Here is a 19,911-nt window from a genome sequence, read left to right on the forward strand (position 1 = left end):
TATTATACAAGTGCGCATGCTCGGCAGGATCAAGTGTCCCCTTAATGCCCAGGTGTCAAAACTCCAGCCCCAGAGGGCCACTTTCCTGTATCTGCATTTGTGTATCTCTCCCGACTGCAACACACCTGATTCAAATGAGCAGGATACTTAGGCTTCTTCAAAGCTTGCTGATCATTTGAATCAGGTGTATTGCAGCTGGGAGAAATTGAAACCATGTCGGAAAGCAGCCCTCCAGGATTAGAGTTTGACACATATGGTTTAAATACAGCACCATTCCAAAACTGAGCAACGTTACCTTTTTAAGGGGATGGATGGATGGATGGAAATTGAGATAGAGATAGATAGACAGATAGATAAATGACTTCAAAGTCTAAGCACATTTATTTTCAGAAATGAGCAAATGAAATGCACATTTTTGGTAGAATACTTTATGTAGTGATTGATAGAGCACAGATATATCTGTAAAAACAGACAAAAAAATCAGTTCCAAATAATAATCAAACCCTTTTTATGTTCATAAAATATAAATCAGATAAATATAGAATACCTTAATTTTGTTATAAATCCATACAAATCAGCTCAAAAGCTGAAAAAGAAACACTTTGAAAGTCATGGCATATAAATCAGTTGCTTTTTCTGGATGAATCCTTACATACTGCAAATGTAATGAAAATGATGCACATAGCGGAATAAATTCAGAGTGGATTATGAATATTTTGAATTATGTTGTTAACATGCTACGATCATCATGGCATGAAACTAGCAATCGCTAACAATCCTGTTAAACACCAGCAGCAAAATCTTTTTTTTAAAATTGAACTAAAACAACAATAAACATGAAGCGGAATATGACACAAGATAAGATCAAGTCAGAATGTGAAATGTACTTTGCTTTTTTGTGGGCCCTGCTGAAAAAAATATTCAAGTGCAGAAGGTACACTAACTGCATTCATGTACAGTACGGCATACAGAAGATATGAATCACACTTCTATACGTTCGGAGCTCTTTGGAATTAAGTTCAGTTACTATTCATTTCATTGGATGTAGTTTAAGCCAGAGACAATGTAAAAGAACAAAACGGGGAAAAAAAATCCGCTGAGTCACAACTGCGTAGTTTCATAATGCACATTTAGTCATCATATTGCACAACTGTAATTTCTTCTAGATAGTATTTAATGTGATAATTAAGCCTCTTCAAAGTGTTTTTGGCTCATCTAGCGACAAGACAAAGGCACAGTATGTTGCGATCCATGCAAGGCCTCAACAGTACTGGGCTGGTGCTCCCTCATCAGTGTTTTTGTTAAACTTCACATTTGTTTAAGTAAAAACAAAAAAATAAAAAAAGTTCTTGGTACCTTGTCCTTTTCATGTCTCGTTTACTCATCTCCCGTGCAGAAACATACACACTCATGCGCGCGCACACGCGCACACACACATAGCCATAAAAACATTCCAAAATTTGAATTGCACATTTGCGCTGCAACGCTATGAACGTCCTTTCTGCTCTCCTGTGCTTCGTGTCTTGAGTTCATTCCACTGTCACAGACTTGGCTAGGTTTCTCGGGCAATCAACCTGCAGAGATGCCAAATAATCTACCATCATTAACAGTCCAGTTTGTCAATATGCATCAGTTATTATCATCATCATTTCTTAAGCATAACACGCACTCTAATATAATCCACTTACGGTGACACTAAGGTAAGAAGGCTAAGTCGTCCGTGTATTTCATGAATATGGATAGCACACGCTTTGGAATTCACAAAAAAAGTATGTCTCATGTAAATATGTTGAGAAATGAGCAATTTATGACCTAAATTCAGTGTCCATGCATTTCATTGGCTGGGAATGTCGACCTATCAACATGAAGAGAGGAAAAAAAGACCTGGATATGCGCAAATGTGTTCCGAGGGCAAGTGAGTAAGTGCTGTAAAAATTGTAATGTTCATTTACTTGGCTGTTTGTAGTTTGAAGAAACCATTTACCCGAACCCAAAACACGACATCGAGTAAGATAGGTTTCTGATTTTGGCCGATTACTTGGATAGCCAAAGACACCCCTTGTCATGCTCTGTTCTGGATGAGTAAATTACATATATATTAAAACAACCACATTATAATTTACCAGGTATACATGCATAGTATGCTTTGATTTTTTTCTTCGATTTTGGATGATTTTTGGGGGTATAAAAAAAAAAAATCATATATGAGAAATTACGGTGGGTACGTCAGATGTGTCATGGTATGTTGAACGTCAGATATCTATTCTAAGCATGTTGAGGTTGCTGAGTGTATGTTGCCCACACGTTTTACTTACATCATATCCCCGCAGTACTGCCAGGTGGAAGGACAGTAGCTGCAGTGGGATGACACTGAGGATGCCCTGCAGACAGTCGACAGTACGCGGCAGCTCGATGGTCCGATAAGCATTCATCGTCACCTCAGTGTCGTCCTCGCAACACAGGATGATGGGCCTGCCCTGAATAAAAAGGTGAGGAGAGTCATGAACATCATTAACGGCAGTACGTGCTTGGTTGTAGGGATTAGTATCCCTCTTATGACATGCAGTTTAATGCTCTTTCAGATTGTCAGCCTTTTGTTGTTCTTCAATTAAGATAATTGGCTTCATTTAAATCATTGCTGAACCTCCTAAAAAGTATTTTATTTAGTCATTCCACTCTAATAATACAGTACAGTAAATACAGCCAATTCACAGTTCATTATTATTATTATTTGATAAAAAAAAGTACTGTAACGCTTTAATATACCAGAAGATGGCGCTGTTTAAATAGGAATGGGCTCTAGTGGTATCTTAACTTGTATTTCAAATTATTTTCCCATTGAAATGAATGGAAATTCTATAAATTGGTTTGAAACGCTCAGAAAAATAAACTAAAAATAAACAACTCACACTTCAACATACTAGTTAATTTACAACGAGATCCCAGAGGTCTCTTGGCCAGAGCACAAAAACGGCAAGTAATGACTGTTTCAGCACATGACTGAGGATAGTTTTCACCCTGAGAATTTGTAAACAGGTACATTTGCCAATGGCAGTTTGACACCAAATTTCACTCTGGCAGGGGATAATTTCACCATTTCACATTACAATAAATTGACAGTTGACTATCGTCCGGAACGGACAATTTAACTGTGAGCATTTTTTCCCGGGACCTACCGATCTAGCAGTGACTTGTTGTAGGGCGTTTTGGCACTTGGTGTAGCAGGCATCCTTCATGATGATCATGATGACTGGCATATGTTTGTCAATAAGCGCCAGAGGTCCGTGCTTCAACTCGCCTGCCAATATGCCCTCCGAGTGCATGTAGGTGATTTCTTTGATTTTCTGTAGATAAATTCAAAATAAAACCGACTCAATAGTCTAGCCAGAATAAAGTGGAAAACTGCAGAAGGCACATTACAGTATACATGGTTCTTTACTAACAGGTTCCACATAACTATATATCTATCTCTGTCTCTGGGTCTGCCTCTGTTTCTCGCTCTCTCTACCCGAGCATCTCACTTTAAACAAGATCTTAAACTTCTCTTTTTACAAGGAGTCTGAGGTCCTTTGGCGTTCAGTGGACACTCCTCATTACATTACATTCATTAACGGCTACATTACACTGCCGCCTCGGTGTGATCTATATCTTTGCTGCTGTAACACTGCAAATTTCTCCATTGTGGGACTAATAAAGGACATCTTTATCTTTTATCGTTATCTTCACAAGTCTTCTGCAGGATAGGCCCTCCTTTTCTTTTTTTAAACATGTTTACTCCATAGCATGTTGAAATTCATGAAATGCAAAGTGCATTACAAATAATTGTATTATCATTAAAATGTATTATTAATTATTGTGATAGTGGGATGGTAAAAGCAACTTACCAGTGCCCCCTCTAGACATGTGGCATAATTGAAACCACGGCCCATGACCAGAAGAGACCGCTGCTGGTACAGCTCATCAGCAATAATCTTTATGTTCTCATCCAGAGACAGCACCTTTTTTATCAGATCTAGGACACAAATGAGTTCTCATGATGATGTGAAAATAAACTCAATGTCAGTGAATGAGTTAAGTTCTGTTCCTATTGTGGTGTTCTTGTGTTTTCACTGTTTTGGGGGCTTCTGCTTTTCCATACAGGGCTTGGGAGGCTCCCTCCAATTAACTAATTAATCGCAAAAAAAGTTAAATAATTGCAATTAATTACATTTTTTCATCTACTATTTTATTGTGAAGCTTGTAACAGGTATTTACTTGAACAATATCTTGTAATTAATGTAAAATCACCTAATATTAAGTGTATTTCAAATCAAAGGCATTTCTAATATGATCTAAGCGGTGTCATCTTTACAGGCATTTTACTTCGAAACAATTCTCAAAACTTGTACATTTAGTTCTGCTCACAAGCACCACACTCAAGCAGTGTTGGTTTGCAAGGCCCAGTGGTAACTTCAGCACAGTGTTTTGTTCTGAGATGATTTGCTCAAGAAGCATAGCTATTATGATACAGTGTTTGAATTTGGCTTTGCAAGATATGCACATTATTTCCAAAGTAAATAAAACCGAGTTCAAATATTCCATTGCGTTCAAACATTTTCCAATTAATCTTGAGTTAATGCTTTAATTTTGACAGCCCTAATAATAATTAGAATTAATAATGACATTATTACTATTTATTAGTTTTTAGTTTTATGTTTGGATTTTATTAATGTACACTTTGTTTCAACTGTGACTGCTTTTTATAGTACTTTATAAATAAAGTTGTGTTGATTTGCAGGGCATTTCATCCCTGGGACAGAATGGTCTGTCCGTCCCGGATGCTCATTTTTGCCCTTCTGTGTTGATTTGCGGCGTGTGAAGAGGTGGATTGAGTTAGGTACGGTAAATCTCCACCGAAGGGCCAGGTACCAAATTCACATCCCGCAACTAGTTTCTATAATCATATATTGCCTTTAAGAGCCCAAAGAGCAGAAATTTCTGCTTGCCCCAAAATGGTCAGAGCAATAAAAATAACTGTCTTTTCTTATTAGCAGCAGTTCAACCGGAGCAGCAATCTGCATTCTAATGTCCAGTACTGTCGGTGGGCGTTGTGTTGTTACCAGGAAGCTGTCTGAGGCCGTTGATGATCTCCAGTCTTCTATTCTGTAGGGAGAGCCTGTCCTCACTCATCATGAGGCCAAACATGGTGAGTGCCACAAACTGACTGGTGTAAGCCTGGATCACACATATTTTTTGGGAGGGGATGACATTTATATTTGCTGAACCAAAGATTGAGTTTAAGAAGCTGAGGTAGTCGTACCTTGGTGCTAGCCACTCCAATCTCAGGCCCAGCGTTAATATGGACTCCGCAGTCAGTTTCTCTGCAAATGGAGCTTCCCACAGTGTTGGTTATGCCCACTGTTAAGGCACCTCTGTCCTTGCAGTAACGCAAAGCCATTAGGGTGTCGGCGGTCTCTCCTGACGGGTAGCGCAAAGAGTTAAGACTTTCAAATGTCTTTGGAGACATTGAAGAAATGAAGTCTAGGATTATTGGGGATGTTGTCACCTGACTGGCTCATGAAGAAGCTGACATCATCTCTGAAAACAGGTGTGTTGCGGTCCAGGAAGTCACTTGCCAACTCCACCATGACAGGCAGCTCTGTTAGTTCCTCCAGGATTTGTCTGGTCTGGAAATATTTGAGGGCAAGTCGGCTGAGCACCGCGTTCACCATAAACATGCAAACTTTGTCTCTCAAGCTAAACTTACAGCAACTGCAGCATGGAAACTCGTACCACAGCCAATCATGATTAGCCGTCTGCAGCGCTTGATTTCTTTTAGGTGGTCCTTTAATCCTCCAAGAATCACTAAAAAAAGTTACATGAGACAGTTGCGTGACATACTCACAATTATGGGTCCAATAAAAAGGTAGCATTTAAAATTATTTTATGGTTACCAGTATTGGAGTCAAAACAAATGCGACCTCTCATTGTGTTGACCACTGACTCTGGCTGCTCAAAGATCTCTTTCTGCATGAAGGAATCAAAGTTTCCTGTACGGGGAAAACACTTACATTAGAATGCGTATATCACGAGCATAGTTGCAAGCACTGGGCATGTAAATATGGCATAGTGGTATAGTTGTTAAATTTGTCCTTTTAAATGTCAAGATTTTACTTATTGTTGCAGTATATGTCTATTCACTATTGTTTCTTCTTTGATTTTGCAATTAATACAGATTTTCGCTATCTAATAATCCTGTAATGTAAATTAAGGAGTCCATCACAATTTGTTATAATTTACACTTAGTATATTGCAGGGCCAATCAATTATTCTATTCTATTCTTTAAAAAATATTGTACTTTCAATCCATCCATTTTCACTTATCAAAAAACAATACTTGTTGTCGACTGCTTTCAGCCAGCAGAGGGAGAGCAAGTGCTGTGAAATTTCCTGTAGTTGTTTTCTGCTATTAATTCATGTACGCTTATTTTAAATCTGTTCTTAAATTTTGGGCTTTCATATATCAGACCTTTCATTATCTGTTGGATCTCCATTTTCAGGGTTTGGATGGCCCGTACAGGATCTTCACCGGCCTGCCGGTTCATCCTGTGGATGGAAAGTTTCCCTTCTCTCACCACGGCAATGTCATCATCCTCCAGGTACAACACCTTGTTGGTGTGTTCAATAATGGCGCTGAGAGTGAAAAGGGGGGAAAAGTGTTCACATAAGTCAAGAAACAAAAACTGGTGATTTAATTTAGGTCGCATTCATACTGCAAAAATTAGAAATACGGAAGCAAGACAAGAAGTCACATTGCCGTTGTTTAGCATTACGTTTCTCACTTAGTGGAATTCTCACCTGGCGTCAGAGGCAAAGTAATACTCCACTGCTCTGCCATCCCCTACAGAGTTAATAGTACCACCAGGGCGGTTATGGTTGTTCATTTCATGGATGTCCTCCTTTATGAGAGCTGTGGGGTCAGAAATCAGAGATCTTAGGGTCACCTCAATGAGCCCCTAAAACATATATGGACATGACAAATTCTCCCCCAAACTCTCTGATGAAAATGCTTTGTTGTTATTTCATGGTATAATAATCAAAGCGGCTTTTGATAAATAAGAATGAATGATCCTTTTTCAGTCTTGAGATTTTTCTTAGAGGGCGTCATCACAAAGAAAAAAACAAAGGAAAACGAGATTTAGGTGTGTGATAACTGGGAGTAGTCGGTGCAGTTTGTCATAGATATTTGAAATAGAGGGCAAGAGGCACTAAGAGTTTCTTTACAACTGTAATTGACACACCAAGCCTTGCTTTGTCCCCACCCGTGACAGCAACATTAATTCTCATTGCACTTTGGACTGGTGTCACTCGTTCCTTTGAGAACCCATAAATTGTTCATGGAAAGATAGCAAAGACAGCAGACAAAGCCGGCAAATGAAAAGGGAAATAAAAAATAATCAAGGCTATATATGTATATATGTTGTTAGTCGCTCAGAAATCATTTTGCTTGATGCACTTACACCAATAAACACACTTCGCAGGCGGCTTCTGAAAAGTTCTCCCAGAGAGGCTTCCCTGAAATACTTGGCAGGTCACAGATGTTCAGAAGAAAGTGTTTTCTAAGAAGCTTTTGCAATGCGTTATTGTTCAATAGCAGCCCAAATTCACAGAGAGATTCCATCCAAAAGACAGCCTCTGCCAGAAGAGCTAATGTGCGTTTGACAAACAGTGGTTGCAACCAACAATGTTGACAAAGTCAAATTTACAGGGAATGTTATTCATACTCTGCAGCAATAACATATATCCTGTGCACCAGCTGTCAGTCACAGGACACAAAACCGCTCACAATGTAGAGTCTTCTATTAAGCGGACAAAAATGTTTTTGCATAGCATGAGAATAGTGCCACAATAAAGCCTCAACAGTAATTCAATTAAAGGTCCGTTATTATATGGAAAGCGCTTAGTTACAGCGCCAGCTGTTGTGAAATGCGCTATATAAATAAAGTGGTATTATATTGTATTATATGTATTCCTCTATCAAAATACAATTCAAATATTGTCGACCAATATCTACTATGCATAATATATATGCGCAACATTTGGAGTACTGATAATGCTGCATTTGAGGAACGTGGGAAGCGGTTGAGGTGAATGTGAGCAACAAAGATGGCTGATTCTGAATAGTTTGTTGTTCATAACAACACATTTGTCCTCAAGTAACCCTTATTCATCCATCCAACCATTATCTGTACCACTTCTCACGAAGGTCGCAGGGGGTGCTGGAGCCTAACCCAGCTATCATCCAGCCAATCGCAGGGCACACAGACCAACAACCATCCGCGCTCACGCTCACACCTAGGGGCAATTTAGAGAGACCCTTATTCATAATTTATTTTATTTACATAAACAAATGAATATTGTACCTTCAAAGCATTTCATTCATTCCACCAAATAATGCGTGGCATTTTTTTTATTTTTAACAAGGTATATTTGAGGAAATGGCCAGTGAGTGTCTAACTGAGTCGATTGTAAGGTAGTCAAAGCGAGGAAGCCTACTTACCACCCTTGTACTGGACAGGAATGTGCTCGGTTGACAGCTCGTGTTCGCTTCGTACGCCAATGAGCAATGGACTTCCTCTCCTGATCACATTGAGGAGGTGGGAGAAATGATAAGTTTATGTATATTTTGACTGATTCACAATATCGTTTTAGGTTGATAAAATTAGAACAATTTACGTTTTGGATGGGATGCTGATGCACTCTCGCAATGCTCTTAAATTTGTATTCATCTTCACAAGAAGCTAGTCTCACGATTACATAATACCTCATTCCTGCCAAAAATATTTCAAACAATGTAGTTCTGTATCAATAGCGCACAGATTTTATTACCGACTACCTTCAGTCGAGTCTGATTGGCTGTGGAGGTAACAAAGGTGCAGCAACATTCAAAGTTTTTTTTTTTACACCTGACTTCAAACAAAAGGTTTAAATCAAACCTCTTCATGCCAACTAAGTGATTAAGGGAGAAATACTTAAGGCCTCTCCTTAGCACGTACTTTATTTGTATGGCCGGATCTCTCTTTTCTCTCCAGTTAAGATTTCTCTGGGGTTCGGCTCCAGTGACGCAAGGCCACTGGTTGTTTTAAGGGGTGTGGGGCAGAAACATGTGGTCGCTATCCAGTACAATATTTACCCTGAGGGAGGGAAAAGACAGGAAAAAGAGCAGAAGCAAATGGACGAGAGAAAAGTGAGATGTGTTAGTAGAAAGAGAGACAGTGGGATAACAATAGAATAAGATAAAAGTCAAAAGAAGAGAAGCTGAAAAGTCATGGAAACCGATTTTCCTTGAGCAGCCCAGTATCAGTATACAAGCATTCTTTCATTGAAACTCGCTGTTAATCATATTTGTGTACACTAAAATTGGAATTCTATGATGTGAGTAAAGTGAGATATGCCAAACAAAGAAATGAGAGAACAAACACCGGAAATACAATATAGCCCGCCATAGAAATTCCCTGGACACCATGTAAACATTGGGATGACATCATTACTGCCTATAGCTGCTTCATTTTCCAAGTCCAGTATTAAGACACAGAATTGTTGTGTTTGGGAAGTGGAAAGTAAAAGCTTGCACTGCTAAGTGCATTGAAAAACAGAGATGGTCTTCATGTTGTTAAACGATAAGAGGAGTACTCATAAAAACTAACCACGGGTGGTTTCACAAAGGGTGGTTTCATCTGAACTTGATTGTAATGATGATGATGTAACTTGGACTAATCCGATGACGCATGGACGCCATTGATAAGCTAAAATGTTAAAAAAGAAGAAAATGCATTAAAGTGAGTTTTGAATTCAAATAAAATGTTTTTCACATTTGTTCGGTCAGTATGACTTGACTCCTTCAAAAAATGATCTGCAGAAGAAAAAAATCAGCCATCTCTGCCCCATTGCTGTGCCTCTTTGATATAAAAGAAACCACCGCTACTGAGGAAAAACAACCAATCATAGGCAACAGGCTCAGTTAGCGGGCAAAAAACCTGTGGCCTCATAAAAAAAATAAATTCGAACCTGCTAACGTTTAGTATGATAGTATCAAAAATAAGGTGCTTTTCTGTGGTAACAAGATTACAGCCCAAGGACTGCTTTTTGTTTCCACGACATATTCAAAAAAAGGATTGGAAATGATGAATACATCATAGCATAGCACATTCATTCCTAGCTATTGTGCAAATATCCCACTGGAAGTAGTTTGTATCATGTTAATGACTTTAGGACAATGTGACTGGAGGTTAGTTACACAACTACAGAAGAACAGTAGATGAATTGGATGATAAGACTTTTGTTGCAGGTTTACGGTCATAGCGGTGTCTATCGTCTACGTAACTTTAGGCATTTTTACATGCTTCTGCACCCTCTTTTTTACGAATTCCCGTTTGCTCATTAAGTCATTTGCCTTTCCCTGATCTATAAAGCAGGAAATATATAAAGTCAAATAAAACTTAAGGAGTGATAAACCAGGAGTCGTGCTGGCAAGATCTGAACAGGAAACGGTCCGATAATGAGTCACAGTCGCCAGCAGATAGCCAGCAAACCAGAGCCAAAGAAAGAAGGAGCTCAGGCGTAGACGAGATGACGAGACCAAAAGGAGAGAGAAGAGCAGCCAGGCCCAGGAGGGAGGACGGAGCAAAGCTCAGGAGCAAGGAAGGGAGGCCGGGCTCAGGCGCGGGAAGAAGGTCGAAGGCCCACATGAAATAGGCCAAGCCCAGCTGAAGAAGAAATGTCACGGTTTTAAGGGAATGACACAAGTGATCGGATGTGCTTTTACAAGCTTTTGCGCAATTAGAAACAGTACATAAAAAAAATACGAAGCACAAAACACCCATCTCACATAATTGTAGCCAACTACATGAGAGGGCAACGATGAATCATCTTGACGATTGCTTCACAGGGATGGCTCATTTCAAACTTGCGTATCCGCTGGACCACATGTTCAAGACCACACAGTGAAATGTCAAGAGTGGGCTTTTGTTAGTGTGAAAACTAACCTGGCAACCACGGCCTCTCCATGGAAATGGCGACTTTTAAAAACCAGAGCAAAGGCCCCTTCCTGTGACAAAAAGAAGAGAAAACTCAAGCGTTTACCTTAACGTTTTCATTTATAATCAAGACAGAAGTAATAGTTTTCTATGAGTATTCCCAGATTAGCCAGAGTGAACCCCAAAATGTTTCCCCGCGAGAGTTATATCAAAATTATGGGAAAGAGTGGGTGGGGTCTTTGTTGGGGGTAAAAGAGAACTGGGACTTCTATTGTGTAACATCTGCTGTGTTTCGAAAGCGCTTTGGTGGATAGACGTCGAGCTGGCTGAGTTTGCGCGTATGTGTGGTTTTGACAGCGAGGGGCGGGGACGCTATGTTTTGTCGTGGTCATATGGCAGACTGCGGGGTTGAACTGTCTGGTTCCCATTACTCCAAAAAACACAGCTACACAGAAGACCGGCAAGCCGCTCACACCCAAAACTCACGCAGTGGAAAACAAACTCTTGATCTACCAAATCATCTACAGCAGATGACGATGTTATTCATGACGCTTTCAGTGCGGTTGCCACGGAGACCATTTAGTGATGGTCCACTGTGTTTTAAACAGGCAGGAAATTGAAAGGTACGGTAGACTGACTAATGTGCGCAGCCAAACAAAAACACACTTCATGAAACCTAGCGACACTGTGACATCACATATAAGGGGCCATAATTCAGGATTACCTCTCACACACTTTTGAAACACTCTCACACACACAATTACAGAAACTTGAGAAACACCCCCATACATGACTGAACCACTTGCACATGAACAACTGAATGTTATTTTTGCTCACATTAAATTTTTTCTCACCCCGACTAAAACACTCATATACACACTAGTGAAACTCACTCAAATGCACTAGTGAAAAATTCATCCATTAATTACTGTACCGCTCGTCCTCACAAGGGTCACGGGGGGCGCTGGAGCAGTAGGTGGGGTACACCCTGAACTGGTTAGTAAAAAATTCAAATCTAGTAAAACACTTTCATAAACTAGCAAAAGGCTCTCACACACACCACTCAAATGGTCTTAAACACAACTTTTGTTTTTGCTGACTTACTTGTCAAAACCTCTCAACAGAAACAAGTGAACACTCTAACACATGTAGTAAAATGCTCTCATTCACACTACTCCAGTATATTACAGTGTTGAGCGCATTTTAGTAAAAAGATTTTTAGCCTCTTACCCGCAAGTGAAACACTCTTATATTAATGAAAAGCTCATATATCGCCAAAATCCTTACGAAAATGACCTCATAATACATTCAAGTATGCATTGCAGTAGAACGAATGAGCGCATTTCACATAAATGTAAGTGCTTTTCACTTATGTCTATAAAAACATTTCACTAGTGTGTGAGAGCGTTTCATTTGTGAATGTCATGTTAAACACAATTCAATTGTGCATTTGATTAGTGAGTATTAGAGGTAATCCTGAATCATTTGCCTGCCAGCTCCTCCTAGTCACTTGTGGGTGTGTAAACAGAAAGCTAATAAAAATGTCCACCTCACACACCAAATACAAAGGAGATAACGACAACAATGAAGTAAATGCCACTCACCAGCTGCTTAATGACCCTCTCCACCAGCGTGGAGAAGCTGATGCTGTCATACTCCCAATTGTCGTAAACATATTTGATCAACTTTGGGATCACCTCTGTGTCTGTCTCGGATTCAAACGTATATCCCTTGCTGATCTGTGGATGTTAAGAGGCATGATATAAGGATAAAGAGCATATAAATTATTTATTCTTTTTACTGCAAGCATACAGTATATTATTTACTAGTCACCATGAGAATGACATTAAGGACTCTTATTTTCACGCCCAGTGTAAATCCTGTGTGGCGTAACTTTCAATGATTCAGAGCCTGGTCACATATTAAAGAATGAAATGCGTCACTTTCGTACCCTGCCTGACCATTCAGACATGGTGTGGCACAAGGTTTGGCTCGACTTTTTCCCACCACATTGTCACTCCGAGCCTTGCACTGATATAAAAATCTGGATGCGCTAGGATTTGTGGCAGGGCGCGGGTGCACTGTCCATGAAAATAGAGCCTTTAATATTTAAAAAGGTTCCACAAGGACAGCCATTGAATTAATTGATGAACTAAACATTGAAAATGCCAAGTTACACTAGATTACAGTTATCCATCCATTATCTTCTCCATTTATCTTCACAAGGGTCGCGGGGGGGTGCTGGAGCCCATCCCAACTGTCTTTGGGCAGTTGACGGGGAACACCCTGAACTAGTTGCCAGCCAATCACAGGGCAAACAAATTATACTTAATAAAAATAAAATAGAGTTGCAATGGTTGTGATTTATGCCTACTTTATGACTTTATTAACATTTAGCAAAAACTCATTTAGAATTTTATGAAATACATGTAACTAATACCCTAAAGGGCAGCACTGTACCAAATCACACAACATGTCTTAATTGTTGCTAGAAGTCTGATTACAGCAAGTTAGATCTTGGAAATAATGGGCCAATGTGCATCAATGGGAGATGTCCAAATCTTAAATATGCTACCATACAATATTTACTTACCAAGTAGGCCTTCAGCTCCTTGTAGTTGGTGATGATACCGTTATGGATTACGACAAACTCTGGTGGCAAGATTGAGATGGAAAAATTTAGCGACCATGTCTAATCTGAGAAGTGTTTTGATAAAATCAACTACACTGATGGATAGATGATGATACAGTTTGTTCCCTTGCAAGGCTATCATACCTTTGAATTTCGGCACACTTATAGTAAACAATGCACCATGACTACAACAATAGAGAGTGTGGTAGCATACGGTATATACACTACATGAACATTTTTTTTCTTAATTTACCATTATCATTGTCAGAGCGATGAGGGTGGCTGTTGAGCGCGCTTGGCTCTCCGTGTGTGGCCCAGCGAGTGTGAGCGAGGCCAAAGTGTGTACACAGTTCCTCTTCCATGTCCAGGGAGTCTTTCTCTGGAGAAGCCATCAGATAACTAATCAAATTTGTGCTGCCGCAACACTTTGACATGAATTGACATGAACCTACTGTGAAGCTCCTCTTCCAAAGCCTTGACCTTTCCTCTCTTCTTTATCAAACAGATGCTTTTGCCATTGATGTCGGAGCTTTCCTTGGTTTTTCCATCCACAGCAACGCCTTTGCACAAACATTAGTTAACATTCATTAACTCATTCACTACCAGCCGGGGGGGGGGGGGGGGGGGGGGAGAGAAGACGTCTTTGACGTATTTATCCGTCGATGGTATTAAACGCGTTAAATACATTTAACGGGCTGTACAGCAAAGTATGGCGAGAGAGTAAAAGTATCACATCCCTAGTAAATTATGAGGGCAGTCAAAAGGCACGGGCTGTAATTGTACATAGTCAATTACATACCGTATAATACTTCATAGAAATTGACTTGACTGGCTGAAAAAAAACAATCCCTCATTGAATGTGTGCAGTGCTTGCGAAACAGCTGTAAGATGACCTCGGCTTCATCCTGCTCAAATAGGATCAGCAAACATATTTGCAGCGCCACGTGTCCCCTTGCCTTTATGTACGTTAATAACAATTGATGATAATCATTACCCAGATGACAAGAGGTGGGTGCTTTAAAATTTAGATCGTCAAATGTCATCATATTCATGCTTACTCATTGCGAGTCAAGTGGAAGTCAAGTACTGAAGTTTTTGCATTGAATGTTTGCGAATAAGGATAATAAAAAGACATCAGCACTCCCAGGCCAAGCAATATGAATAACCTTGATTATGAATACCATAGGTTTTCCTCTAAGGAAGCCTTGTAGATTAGAGATGAAATTGGTATCGACAACAAATTCCACCATTCCAGCAATTAATTTGCTTTCATCTGCATCCATGTTTATGAACTACAGCGTGAGCAACTGAAGAGTGTTGGTGCAACATCAAGGAAACAACGTCATCTCCACCCAGAAATAAAAAAATTCTAACTTGCCAATCCTATCAGATACATGCTAACCACTGAACTCATTGTCAGTCACTCGCAAACTACCATGTTCTGATTGCATGATGGCCGCAGTTCTCCTAAAATTTCAAATTCCACTTACAATAGTGCCTTGAGATACAAGCTTAATTCTTCCCATGCACATAACTCAGTAAAAGGTTTTTGCCACATTTTCGTTCCAATTCAATTGAATTAAGCTGCTTTTTCTGGTGTGTAAAACAGAAAGACACGCCAATTGTGTAAGCTGTAGTAATATTAGTCGTTCGTCGCAGATGAAAAAGAATATATGCCCACGATTTGTGTTGAAATATGCAACACGGATGAGATTAGCTATGCTGCCCATGGCTTTCGTTTGTTTGTAAGCCAAATGGTCATATCTGAAGCAATGCTATGTGGTTGTTTTACATGCACCACATACCTGTAATTCTTTGTTTAGTCTGACAGCAAACCAAATGGGAGTGGCAATGAGCCATCGCACCTTTAGGGAGTATAATAACTTGCCATGGGTGTGGTATTCTAATCAGCTTGGCAACATACTTATTCCTTTTTAAGCCTGGGAAGTTGGTTACCTTGAAATCTAAAAATGGCCTTACGGGGTTCATTCGGTGAAGATTCTACGTGGAGTTGGACTGCGAGTGTATGTATATTTCTGCGGAAATATGTATCCTCTGGTGCCTCTCACTGTCACATACAAGACTGTGGCAGAGAGTCTTGTCCTTTTATTGCTTTCTTTTTTTATCTGAATTTGTATATACTTTACATCGTGTTCCTCTGGCTTTGAATGGTAGGATATATATGCCTCCAGCATGTGTAGCGCGTTTGTTGGGGTGTGTGTGTGTGTGTGTGTGTCTCAGCCGTCTTACCTGCTGAATCGTAGCCTCTGTACTCAAGTCTCTGCAGTCCCTTCACGAGTGTCTCAAATATCTCCTTCCTTGTGCGAGGCACTTGATGGTTTAGGTAAGCAAAAATCCCTTTAGGGCACAGAAAGAAGCAACGTTAACCTGAACTATTTTGGAGCTCTGTCAATAATCTCATTGAAAGAGGAGTTACATAGTGAAGCCAGGGGTGGATGGGAGGTCTGGGGCTTCGATAATTTGAAGGTGCCCAAATGCCTCATAAATATTGATGAATAAAAGTTTTTTTCCACTTCAATGTAATTGTTTTATAGTTTTAAATGTTTACTCTAAAACTGTTTTGATGCTTCCAACTCCCTTTTCATGAAATGGACTACTTCAGCCCACTATGCATGAGCAGACTTTAGCCAAGAAAACAGCAACAAAATGCACGTTTTGCCACAGCGGTGAGTAGGAAAAGGGGTTTGGAGCGGAAAACAGTACAGGGCGGGAGGAAAGCAAATATTTATTTTAATCAAAACCTCCAAATGAGGGTGCTCGTTATTGGGAAAAAAATGCAATGTGCGATATATGGGTGTTCAATCATTTATGTGATCTAACAAAAGCAATATTTTTTTCATGTGGCAAAATAAGCAGGCTCAATGTAGTTTGAGCTAAATAATTGTAATAACTTACTAAGTGTTTGTAATGATTCATCACAATCAGATGAAAGCATAAATTTCCATATCAACCTTATCGCATGCATATGACACAAGCCACATTTTCCCGATAATGTGGGGCAGAAACCTTGTTCACAGTAATAAATATGCGGAACCAAAAGCAAAGCTGTCAGTGCCAATATCAGCCGAGGAGAACCCAAGAAGAATATTAAGGACTTTATCTACCTAAATGATCGAGAAAGATTTTCTCAAATTCATATGTTTTAGTTGACTATAGACATTTATATTTAAAATCAATTTGGTGATAAATATTGTTCGCCATACATCAGGAAGAGGAACATATTCAAATGGTTATTTAATTAGTAACAAATCGATGAAGAAGCATTTTTTTTTGGCAATGCTATTGGCAGATGCGGAAGGCCCCATGACTGGGCTACCAAATGACTACTTCTGGCTATGGCAACACATGTTAGCACATGCAACTGAATGAATGCATAGAGGATTTGGAATATGTGTATGGTGAATATCCACACTTAATAATCTATTAGGATGAGATCAAAAGCTAAGAGTTGCATAAACCTTTATCAAGATGTATCATATTTTTGTGGTCAGTTTGGATCGACACTATCAAAGAGGTGTTAATTATCTCTGTCAGGGATTATTAACTTTTAAAAAGGAGCAGGAACAAAACAATTTGCTTTGTTAGTACGTCCTTTGTAGAGACCTAACGGATGTGATTTTATTATTACTCTGGGAAACTGGGCCATTTTAAACATATTCTCTGCGCCCTACAAGTGGTCTGTTTTAGAAAGGGGTGTTGAACTAATTGGAACTAATCGTCATTTATTCTGGGCACTGGCGGAGCCAGAGGGGAGGGCGGGGTAGCACTGGAACCCCCCTGAAATCTGATTGTACTGGGACTAGTCCGGCGAGACAATGCACAATACAGCTCAGCCCATCATCACCGGGTCAGAGCATAGACAGAAACTGTCACATGCTCAGTTCAGTAATTAAGTTGAGGTATTTTGAAATGTTGGTTATTGATTAGTGTTGTTGTTTAATGGTAGTTGCACAGCTCCAGCTGTTGTGAAATGCACTATATAAATAAATTTATTGTATTGTATTATTTAGATTACACTATATAGTAGTTCCACCGAAGGAGGATGCAGAGGCCTCTGAGGATGAGGCTGTCGATGAGCAACAAGAGCCAGACCCAGATTCAGCTGTCCCCAGTACCAATTTCGCTCAGCCGAGAGGACCCGGTGGTAGGTCAAATTGCCTGAAACTTGCTGGTTAGTTGCAGTTATTGTCTAGCTTCTGGATCCTTAAGTATGAATGTGTTGGTGCATTTTCACAATTTGTGTAAAAAATTGTTATTACTAATGCATTATTGAAAAATTGTTGCCAAATTGTTTTCCATTATCACCTTTGTTAATAAACTGAAATTTCTAACTAAATCCCATCTCCTGTGTGCTTAGAATGTACGTTTAAACATAAGCCACTCTGATTGCAATTGATAAGTCAAGAAAATAATTTAATGTTAAAGTCTGTGGACCCCCTGAAAAAGCCTTGGCCACCCCAAGGATAAAAGTCTAGCTCTGCCACAATTTGTGGGCCACATCTTAGTTTCATTTGGATAGAGTTTCGACAGAAAAAATATACATGTATAATATGATGAGATTATCCTAATCACATTATTTTGTATACTGTACACAATTCCCCCTCTCTTGTCTCCCTGTATATTATTAACAATACATTTAATTTGAGCTCATTTGCATTTGCATTTCAGATTTTCTTCCAAAAGACAAATCCAAGTAGCAAAAAAAAAAAAAAAAAGAGAAAGTTGACACACTGTATTTGCTTTGGCGGGCCAAATTAAATGATGTCCACACCTAAAATCGAATCTAATGTGTTGGCTCTCATGTCTTATTGTATTTGTATAAAATGTATAAAATTGGCTGTGGTTTCCATAAACAGACCCTTGTCTGTGTGTGCGTGCGTGTACGTCCGGCCGGAATGTTACAATCACGCCCACACACACACACACACACAGCTGCCTATATGGAAGGTGGACATAGCAAGCAGTGTTTTAGCAGCCAGTTCTGCAGGTAGTGTTGAAGACTAAGGGCAAAAAGTTGGTTAACGATTGACTTTAGGTTGTAAACGTCGTCGTGCTCCAAAGTGAACACAATGCGTAACACTCTGCATCGCTTTGCAACGTATTCCCAAATTGTTATGCAATGTAAACATTGCTCTATATTGTATCTGCGGCGAAGCTGTCATGACTGCTATAAGAAGCCTGGTGGCGGAGGGGGGAACACGACACGTAGCACTAGAAAATAAATAAATAAACGTCTCTACTTTAACAACCCTTCTTCTACCCGAACGTCTTGGCGATAAAGACGTTCAAGTCACATCAATACACATTCACAAGTTGATGTCAAATTAAGCCCCTGAACTGCAAATCGTGGGCTTAAAACGCCACAACTCCAAGAAAACGTAGAATGAACTGAAGTCAGAGGGGGAAAATGCAACACTTACCGCACATGGCTCAAGCTTTGAAAGTTCTTCTTTTAAGTTTAAAAAAAAAAAGGATGTTTATATTCAATGGGCGTGAGGATGGTGATGCTTCTCTCGCTTTAAGTGTGTGTAAGGCACGCTGGCAGTGAGCATTTAAACGGTGTCTTTCTTAGAGAGACTGCGGCCGTCCCCGCCCTTGTTAGGCGCCTCCTTCGTCTTGAATCAGCATCTGTCACATCGTCAGACACTTCGGTTTACCTGGGGAGACATTAGTCACGTGTTATCGGCTCAGTTTTAACAGCTGAGATGTCACTACTAATACTATTGCTACTACGTACAATCCTCATCATTATCATAATCATCATTGCTGTAATATAAAATTAATAATTGTTTGGTTACTCGTTGACACACCACTGAAGTGTCGCAGAGTGACGTCACAAGTGTGAGACCGAGTTATTACTGCACTCGTTTACAAAGCTATTAAAAGTCTGTTACCCGGTTGGGTTACAACAGATAGTGTGTCCTTATGCGAATAAGAAACAAACTTAAACAAATCATTATCATCATCATCACCACCATCATCCGTCCAAACAGCAGTGGTCTGCCTAATGTTTAGCACGTCTGCACTGACGACCTAAATTTTAATTTGTCCAATGAAATTGTATCCATGTATTCCCAATAGTTTCATTTAGCTGCCCTACTTTCACTATGCGCAAGTTGGGATTTATCATTTGGCAAATCAGATATGAGCCTCTGTGCTTCCGTGCCAATGTACTCTACCCAGGGCCTTCAGAATCGGTAGTGCCATCCAGTGTAATTAAACTGTATTAGCAGTTGATTCTGA

The 19,911-nt window shown here is 39.7% G+C and overlaps 1 protein-coding gene across 1 annotated transcript; it reads right to left on the reverse strand.

Moving 5' to 3' along the window:
• Positions 1-358: 358 nt before the first annotated feature.
• Positions 359-19,276, reverse strand: gfpt2 (glutamine-fructose-6-phosphate transaminase 2). Its single transcript, XM_088293356.1, has 19 exons — positions 19,089-19,276; positions 15,898-16,005; positions 14,100-14,207; positions 13,901-14,026; positions 13,609-13,667; positions 12,620-12,754; positions 11,025-11,086; positions 8,540-8,619; positions 6,838-6,949; positions 6,509-6,672; positions 5,934-6,029; positions 5,747-5,844; positions 5,546-5,666; positions 5,300-5,457; positions 5,100-5,214; positions 3,885-4,012; positions 3,177-3,344; positions 2,316-2,477; positions 359-1,574 (listed from the first exon to the last, which is right to left on the reverse strand). The coding sequence occupies exons 1-19, from the start codon at positions 19,093-19,095 to the stop codon at positions 1,530-1,532; spliced, it is 2,052 nt and encodes a 683-aa protein (XP_088149482.1). The 5' UTR covers positions 19,096-19,276; the 3' UTR covers positions 359-1,529.
• Positions 19,277-19,911: the final 635 nt, after the last annotated feature.

Source organism: Idiotropiscis lumnitzeri, chromosome 4 (assembly GCF_059441095.1).
Source record: "Idiotropiscis lumnitzeri isolate Australia: NSW breed Sydney's pygmy pipehorse chromosome 4, RoL_Ilum_1.0, whole genome shotgun sequence".
NCBI lineage: Eukaryota > Metazoa > Chordata > Actinopteri > Syngnathiformes > Syngnathidae > Idiotropiscis > Idiotropiscis lumnitzeri.

Bases quoted from the DNA above. Each gene is read 5' to 3' on its own strand.
- gfpt2 (XM_088293356.1), bottom strand. The intron at 6,673-6,837 runs GTGAGAATTCCA...TTTCACTCTCAG, and splicing joins TACTTTGCCTCTGACGCCAG to CGCCATTATTGAACACACCA. The intron at 5,845-5,933 runs GTAACCATAAAA...AACTTTTTTTAG, and splicing joins TTGTTTTGACTCCAATACTG to TGATTCTTGGAGGATTAAAG.